The 8606-nt window shown below is 57.6% G+C and overlaps 1 protein-coding gene across 1 annotated transcript in view; it reads right to left on the minus strand.

Annotated features, from left to right (window-relative positions):
* Positions 1-2977: 2977 nt before the first annotated feature.
* The window catches only part of FMNL1 (formin-like 1), a 26511-nt gene continuing 20882 nt past the window's right edge, over positions 2978-8606 (minus strand). The window contains exons 16-27 of the mRNA XM_010832509.1: positions 8494-8604; positions 8176-8300; positions 7325-7527; positions 6638-6872; positions 6408-6476; positions 5485-5565; positions 5267-5396; positions 4968-5131; positions 4614-4715; positions 4372-4467; positions 3979-4099; positions 2978-3460 (exon numbers count right to left, since the gene is read on the minus strand). Of these exons, the coding sequence (XP_010830811.1) occupies positions 3357-3460; positions 3979-4099; positions 4372-4467; positions 4614-4715; positions 4968-5131; positions 5267-5396; positions 5485-5565; positions 6408-6476; positions 6638-6872; positions 7325-7527; positions 8176-8300; positions 8494-8604 (1541 nt within the window). The 3' untranslated portion in view covers positions 2978-3356. The remainder of the gene's footprint in view (positions 3461-3978; positions 4100-4371; positions 4468-4613; positions 4716-4967; positions 5132-5266; positions 5397-5484; positions 5566-6407; positions 6477-6637; positions 6873-7324; positions 7528-8175; positions 8301-8493; positions 8605-8606) is intronic.

Here is an 8606-nt window from a genome sequence, read left to right on the forward strand (position 1 = left end):
CTTCCCCTGACAGCACGGCAGCTGGCAGGTGAGGGCCTCAGGACTGGGAGCAGGGAGGAAAACTAGGGTGTGCTCAGAGTAGAAGAGGTTGGAGACACAGCAGAAACCAGTGACTGTACTGTAACCTCTCCATGCCGGTCTAATTTGCTCATTTCTGCAATCCCAGGGATTATGGCTCTGTGCATGTGTGTGCGTGTGTGTATGTGTGTGTGTGTGTGTGTGTATGTGAAGAAGGGAGGGAGGGGTTGTTGGATAGCAAGGTATGTGGATAGTGGATGGAGAGATGGTAGATGGATGAACAGGATGAAAGGAATAAGGGAAACTGGAAGAAACAATGGGAAAAAAGGATCTGAAGTCCCTGCCCCTCTGGGGTTCAGGGCTGTGGGAGTAGAGGTGGAAGGAAACACTTCTACATTTGGGGGCCCCAGTGTCCCTACAAAGATCATGCTCTGATATTGCCAGGGGTCCCTCAAAACAGAATCATTCTATTCATCAATAGTTGTCAGTGCCTGCTACAGGCCAGGTTGCCAGCAGGGCTCCTGAAGCCTCCAGACATTGGAGCTATAGAGCCAGACCACCCGAATCGAAAGCCCAGCATGGCCCCTATGGGTGGTGTGGTCTTGGACATAGAGTTTGTAACACTTTTTGGACATGAGAACCGAACAGACACTTAACAGGTACCAACACACAGCAACCACTGTTCTTTACCTGAAGTTATAATGCCCAGGGAATCCGTGAACCCAAGTCTTCAGTCTCATCTGAGCTAGAGTGGGTGAATCTCAGGGTTCCTGTGCATGGGTTCACCTTGCCCGCCTGCCCCCTCCCCACCCCCAGCATTCCAGGATGTCTTCAAACTGTTCAGCTCCAGCCCAACAGGCTCCGTGGACATGCGCAGTATGAAAGCTGCCCTGTCCAATGTGGGTGTCCAGCTGAGCCCTCAGGAGATGTGTGAGGCTCTGCGGCAGGCGGACTTGGATGGTGGGTGACCCTGTCCCTACCCTCATGACCTCTCCCACCTCTAGCCTTGAAGAATGCCTCCACTGCCCACAAAATCCCTGGTCTCATCCTTTTCTAAAGTCCCCTCTTGCCAGAAGCCTGCCCTGATCACCACACCTAGCCCCTCACCCCTAAACATTTCTGCGGTGATAATCCTCATCCTAACTTGGGGCTCCCACACAGCAAGGGCTACTTCTCCCTGACTTGACCTCAGAAAATGCTTGGCCAGAGGCAGGACTGGACATTCTGATGCCTAGAACTGCTGGCAAGCCTTCTACAAGGGGTCAGGCACCTACAGCACCCCCTCCTCTCTCTCTCTTCCCAGGTGATGGAACTGTAAGCTTCAAAGACTTCCTGGGTGTCCTCACTGACAGCCACCGCCTGGCTCAGTGCTTGGGTGAGGGGCAAGGCTGGTGGGGCAGGAGTGGGTGGGCCTGGCCTGTGGAAGGCTCCTCCTTACCTTTCCCCATGTTCTCTGCCCCTAGGCAAGGTGAGGAACAGCTGGGCCTATGACCCCCAGGGCTTGCAAACCCTCTTCTTAGAGATGCTGTTCAAGCTGATGAGTCTGGGCTATGTGCCCTTCAAGTCGGTACGGGAGGTGATGAGGTGGGCACAACTGGACCCAGCTTCGAGGCCCAAGATAGGGGGAGCAGACTGCCCGGTGCAGGAGTCCCCAGATGTCCCTGCCCCAGAGAGGAGAGCCTGAATTTTGAGTCAGTTTCCTGGGTGCCGAGTTGCCCCCGATCAGATTCCTGTCCCACTTTAGTTTCCTCGCGGGTGAGATGAAGAGCACTGGGGGAGACGCTGTCTGAGGCGGCTGCCCACTTTTCTCCTTCAAGCTACTACTCCAAGAAGCAGCGGTCTCTGCGGCTCAACGCAAGCTGGAAAGGTCGGTCCCGCAGCCACGGCCGCAGCGGGCGCTCTCACGCGGGCCTCGCGTTCTTCTGCCAGGCCGCGCGCCTCATCGGCCTCTCCAATGCCGAGCTGGCGCGTTCGCTGCACGGACTGCACAAAGCGGGTGCGCCCGGGACTGGGCGGGGACCCGCGGGACTGGGGACTCTCTCTCACAACCGGTTTTCAGGAAGGGCCCCTCCTTTTCCTTCTACCCGCTTCCTCGCCCCAGGAGCGTGCAGCCCCTACTCCCAGATACCTAGCCTGAACGGGGGGACGCAGCCAGAATCCCACACGCAGAGCCGAACTCCGCGGCCAGACGTCCGACTTCCCAAGTCGTACCAGCCCAGTCGCCCCAAGCGCGCGCCCAAGAGCGGGCGGCTCAGCCAAGGTGAAAGTCGACACAGGCAGGGCCAGCGGGCGGGGCCGGGTTATGTAGATAAGGGGCAGGGCATGTGACGGTGGGGCGGGACCGAGAGGATAGAGGCGGGGCAGACAAAGCTGGGACCCGACAGATAAATGGGACAGACGGGCGGGGAGAGGAGGGACGGGCAGAGTGGAAGCAGAACTACAAGAAATTGGGACCTGACCGGGAGAGATGCAATAAGAGATCACTCTTATTGCCATCTCCTGTTTGACCACTTCCAATTTACCTTGATTCACGGACCTAACATTGCAGGTTCCTATGCGATATTGTTCTTTACAGCACGACTAAGGATCGACTAAGGATAGGGCGGGGCATAAGAAAAAGGGGCGGGGGACCCAGGTAGGAGGCAGACTGGTGGAAATGGGCCGGCAGAAAGGCGGACTCAGGTGGAACTAACCCTGCGTCTCTAATCCGAGCCGCAAGCTTGACCCTCCGTACGCCCCCTCCGCGCTTCCGCAGGGTTCGCCAGCCAGCTACTAGGGTGTATGTGCCCTTCGAAACTGGCTCCCTCTCCCCCAACTCTGATCCAGAAGCAACCCTTCTCCCCCTCTCCGGCCTATTTGCAGAGACCTGCTACGAAGAAATTGTACAAATACAAATAAAGTGTTTGCTGAGCGAAACAGGCAGCTCGTAGTGGGGACGGGCATGGAGCGGACACGGATCTTTTGCAAACGTCTTTATTCATCTTGTATAAAAATAAGGTCCATGGAGAGTCCTCGGAGCTGGGTCGGGGTGGGCAGAGTGGAAGGGGAGCGAGGTTACCCTTTACATAAGTTACAGGCTGGGCTCCCGCTCAGGCTAAGTATGGCTGTTGGGGGAAGACAGGGTGCTGCAAGCAGCATTTGGGGGGAGGGGCCAGAGATCCTCTCCCTGTGGCAAGATGAGGGGTGCCCCTGCCCATTCGAGGGGCGCCCAGGGATGGGGACCTTGGCGAAGGAGGCTGCCCGGCCCAGCCGAGCTGAGTCCCACCTTCCTTGAGTCCCGGATTGCCCCTCCCCGCCCCCGGCTCCCAGGCCTCGCAGTCCATCTGCAGAAATAGTGACTACAGCGAGAGGTCAGAAGTGACCTGCAGCGGGGGTCCCGGTGGGCGCCGACGAGCGCTTCGCCGGCCTGTGTCTGCGCGGATGTAGGGCTGGTTCCGTAGATCTGGCGGTGGAGAGGAGAGACATTTACTTTTCAGGGGGTCTGCCCAGGCTTGGGACACCACTCAAGGGCACGGGCCTCACCCCTCCAGGTTGTGCGCACGTGGGAGGGAGCCTGTTTGTTTATCAGACCTCCTTCCAACACACCCCAGCCCGGTGCCTGGCCCAGGGGAGGGCAGATGACTCAGACCCCCCAGGAGCCCGCAGGGCTGTGAGCAGCCACTGGGATCCGAGGCCGGGCTGGTGGGTACCTGGGGGCTAGAGGGGGATCTCCTCTCCCAGGCTGGCCTCATAGAGGAGCCTGGACGTCCTCTTGCCGGTGCGAGCAGTGAAGGGCACCGTCTTGAGCACTGAGGGTTGGAAGGAAGGAGCCAGGAGAGAAAGGAAAAAGGGAAAAAGACAGAAAAAGTAGCAAAGAGGTAGTGAGGCAGACAGATCCTGACCGCCCCCCCGGGGTTGGGGGGTGGATGGAAGACAGTGTAGGACAGACCCAGGACAGGACAGCGCCTGCTAAGCCCCCACCTGTGATGATATCTTCAATGGCCCCATCACGGTCACCCTCATAGATGAGTGGCTCTTTCTGCTGCTTCCGTTTTAGCTCAGAGATGAGGTCCATCTGTTGCCGCCGGACCTTGGGAGGGGACTGGGGGGAGGGCAAGGGTATATAACTCCAGCTCCAGGATCCTCTGTCCCCCTGTGCCACTAAACCCTAAACCACCTGCCTGGTCCCCCACAATAACAGCTGGCATGAGAAAAAGGAACCCATTCCCCACCACAGGCTACAGAGGCATCCTGGCCTTGAGTAGGGTCAGTCCATAAAAACGAGGATGCAGAGGAGGACCAGATCTTTGGGATGAAGATACCAAGCATCAGCATCGCTGGATCCCAGTACCAAATTCAGCAATAGTTGCCTACCTTGGGTGCTTGGGGCTCCCCTTTCCCTGCAGTGTCAGTGCCTGCCTCCTGGGCAGCTGCTTCCTTCTTCCACTGTTCCACCTCCTGCTCAGCTTTCTGAGGAACCAAGGGGGGTCTGCATGAGGGGAGTCATCCCTTCCCTAGTCCACCCCCAGCAGAAATAGCCCCCACCCCCCCACTGCCCATGTGGAGAGGCTGCAATGCCCCGCATGGGTCCCAGCCTGCCCATCAAACAAACATACCTTATAGGCTTTGATGAAGCGACTAAAGAGGGAGAAGAACATGGAGGGGGATGTGGTCTTGGGGTTCTCTCCGAAGTACTCCACCACAGACTCGTAGGCTTCCTGTGGGCACAGGCTGTCAGCCTCACCAGCCCAGACCCCTAAGGCCCTGACCACTGCTCTCTACCCACTAGGACACTGGCCACTTCATCTCTCCTCCTCCAGGCAGGTGGCTGCCACCTCCTGTGCCATCCCCTAAGGCGTTCTTGCCGGGTCACAGGGCTCCAGGCCTTGGCTACACAACCCTACCTAGGTGGTCCTTCACCCCCACCACAGCCTCCCCACCTCCCTGGCCCGGGGCCAGCCCCAGCCCACCTGAGCTGTCTTGCTGTCTGCCAGCAGTTTATCCATGACAGGTGAGTTGACCCTCAGGAACTCCTTGAGCACCACGCAGTCATCCTGCCTCACAAACTCCCGCTGGGTCAACTCCAGGCCTCGCTGCAGGGAGCGGACATCCCCCAGCACGCTGTCCAGGGACACTGAGTGGGAGGTGGGACAGTAGAGAAGCAAAGAATCAGAGAGGCAGCATTCCCATCCCATTATGTCCTGAGCTCCCCTGGCTCTCTCCCAACCTGTATCCATCCCCAGGGCTGAACCCCACCCCCCACCCATACCTGAGCCGGCCTTGTCCAGAAAGTGCAGGTCGCTGTGGAAACCTGTGAGCTGTGGGTACTTTTCAGCAATGACCTTCACCAGGTAATGCAGCAGTGTCTGCTTTCGGTCAGTCGACTTCATCTCCAACAGCTGCAATGAGGACCTGCTGTAAGCCACATACCCCCAGCCATCCCCCATCCCGCAGGTCAGGGGGCCCCCTCCTTCCCCGCTTCCTTACCGCATCCAGACTCTGAAGCCGGAAGCCATAGGCTGCTCCACGCTTGCTGCTGTTCATGTAGTTGCCAAAAGCCAGGACGATCTGCAAGAGGTGGGACAGGTGGGTGGTGGGGAGCTCAGCCGGGTGCCGGGGCTGAGGAAACCCCCTAAAGTATAAATTACACAAGAAGACAAGGGGGCTAGGAACAAGCCACTCAGCAGCCACCACACTCCTGCATGGATGCCTCAGGTCCGTGAGGCACACACACACGTGTTTAACACATGTGCACAGCTAACACCATGGCACACCCAATTTGGTCATCTGCTGTGCTGTGCTTGGTCACTCAGTCATGTCTGACTCTTTTCGACCCCATGGACTATAGCCCCCCAGGCTCCTCTGCCCATGGAATTTTCCCAGGCAAGAACATTGGAGGGGGTTGCCATTTCCTACTCCAGGGGATCTTCCTGGCTCAGGGATCAAACCCACGTCTCTTGCATTTCCTGCATTGGCAGGCAGATTCTTTACCACCTAGCCACCTATTCCTACTCAAGTCTGTGCTGCTCACACCTCATCTGAAGCTGTGGGGTCAATGCCCCTCTCAGCCATTTCTATTGGTTCTCAGACAATAGAGGCTGTGCTAATGAACCCTCAGGCAGGGTGTGAGGTGGGCTGTTGGAATGTGGCCCTCAACCCCACCTTTGCATTGTCGTCCTGAGCCTGGACGCAGCACCACCAAAAACTATGTAAACACAAATGACAACAAAATCAACAACAACAAAGCGACTGTGACCGCGGCGACCACCACAAGTGAGAAGTGAGAACCCTACAGTGGGTGCAGCCCAGGGTCACAGGGCAGGGCCTGGGTCTCCCTCTCACACAACCCAGAACACACAAGCCATCATGGGTGGTCTCTTGCCTCCTAGGCCCTTGCCCTAGGGTCTCACCTCCAGGATCTGGCGGAGTTTGTCCGAGGACTTGATGGACATTGAGGCTGCAATGATGGCATTCAGTTGCTGGGGGAGGGATGGGGGAGGCATGGTAAGTTGGGGCAGGAGCAAGGGGGAAGCTGGTAGGAGGCTCCAGAACTCTCAGATGCCCTCTCGGAGACCAGGCTGCCAACTGCCTCCTCCCCCATCCCAGCCCAGGCCACACCACCCTGCCAGCCCGCGCACACCGGCATGAGCATCTGGGCAGTGTCTGGGAAGTTGCCCAGGAAGGTGAGTGTGTTCATGCGCTCTGGCAGGCGGGGGATGCGGCTGAAGCGCAGCATGAAGCGGTCCTCCTCTGACAGCTCCTCTATCGGTCGCTGCTCCCGCTCGAAACGAGTGATGAGGCTGCGCTCATACTCTGTGGGCAGGAAGCGGGTCAGCAGCTCCAAGAAGTCCAGGCCAAGGGTCTGCAGGTCATACCTGTGAGGGGAGGGGCTGGCATCACTCCACACCCACCAGTTCTTGAGAGCAGGACTACCCCTACCCCATCACTTGATCAAATAAATGAACTTAAGTATTTGCTGTTACCAACAGCTTAAGAGAATAAGAGAGTCAGAGGAAGTTGGAAGCTAGGAAGCCTAGAATCCCAGACATATATCAGTGAGATACCCAAGCTGTAAATGCCTGAGCCTGAGTGCAAGGAAGCAAGAAGACAAAAGGAACATCTCCACCTGGGCATGGAATCACAGCATGACCTCAGTTTTCTTAACCTGAAATTGGGAACACAGTTTCCTCCTCTACCCTCTGACCAGCGTTGGTATGAAACTTGATAGATACTGTCCCATAGCTGGACTCTTTTACTAGGATCTGCCCAACAACCCCATCCTAGCGAGGGGCTGGGCTGCCCACAAGCCCAGGGCAGAGGCACTCACGTCTCGATGGCCTGGCAGATGCGATCTGCCCCCAGGTTGCCCTTGCGCAGAGTGATGGCCAGGTTCTTGGCCCGGTTGGCCTCGATGAGCGTGGCTTTGCTGGGGGCCTTCTGGGCTGCCTTACTCTTGAGAGCACTAAGGTCTATGCTGGGACCTTGGGACTTAGTCTTGAACTGCTCCTCGAAGTCACTCATGTCCAGCTCCTAGGGATGCAGGGAAAGGAGGTGGCTCTGGGTGGGGCCGGAGTCTGGTGCGATCCTGGCTGAACATTGTGCTCTGTGCTAGAGCCATCTACCCAGCCCTGACCAAACCATCAGCAGAGAGACAAAACAGTCAGTACTCGACCTGATCACAGGCCTTAATGGGGAAATGGGGGAAGCAGATGAAGCAAGAGCAGCACCCCACCCAGGGGACCTAGACTCTAAGCTGTTTCAGCTGAAGGAAGAGCTCAACTCGCCAGGGTTAAAAAGAGAAAAAGGACATCTCTCATGCAGAGGGACAGCATGAGCAACAGCCTGGAGGCAATAGAACACATCCCTTTTAGAAAACTGAAAGTGAGGCCCTGGGTGTCTGAGGAAAGGTGGTGAGCGAGGCGCCTTCGAGGAGGAGAGGCCAGGCTTAGGGGAGGTTGAGCCCCTCTACAGGGATGCAGGGAAAGCCTCCAGGGGAATCAGGACACAATGCCTACTAGATGCACTAAACCAGTTTGGTTTAACCCCCATTCCTGGGCCTCCATGCCCTTCTCTGTAAAATGGGTAGAGAAGGTGACCACCCCCCATGCCCAGCATGATCCAGGAAGGTCCCCTCCTCCTCCGGTGCCCACACTGGCAGCAAGGCAGAGCCACACTCACCTGTAGCACCTTCTCATCATTGAGCTCAGTGAAGACAGTGCCTGTGATCTGGTTGGGTTTCAGGGCTACCCAGTTTAAGAGTGGCATTCTGAACTTGGTCTGGATGGGTTTCTTGGCCTTCACTCCTGAGACAGAGGGAGTGAGTGATCACTGGGGCAGTAGGTGGTGGGATGGCTGGAAGGAACCCTACCCGGGTCCAACGAGGACAGACAAGGCAAGCTGGAGGCCCACAGACAGAAGGTCCTGGAGGACAGTGAAACCAGAGCCCCTCCCTCTATCCTCCCTTCCCTTCCCCTCTGCCCTGAGCAGTCTACTCACCTGGGCCCATCTCTGAGTCAGGCCCTGCTTGAGTATCAGTGGGACCTCCCGGAGGCGGCGGGGGCGGCGGAGGAACCTGCCCGTCCGCGCCGGGAGGCGGCGGGGGCGGCGGG

The sequence above is a fragment of the Bison bison genome, unplaced genomic scaffold, assembly GCF_000754665.1.
Source record: "Bison bison bison isolate TAMUID 2011002044 unplaced genomic scaffold, Bison_UMD1.0 scf7180017861046, whole genome shotgun sequence".
In the NCBI taxonomy this organism is placed as follows: domain Eukaryota; kingdom Metazoa; phylum Chordata; class Mammalia; order Artiodactyla; family Bovidae; genus Bison; species Bison bison.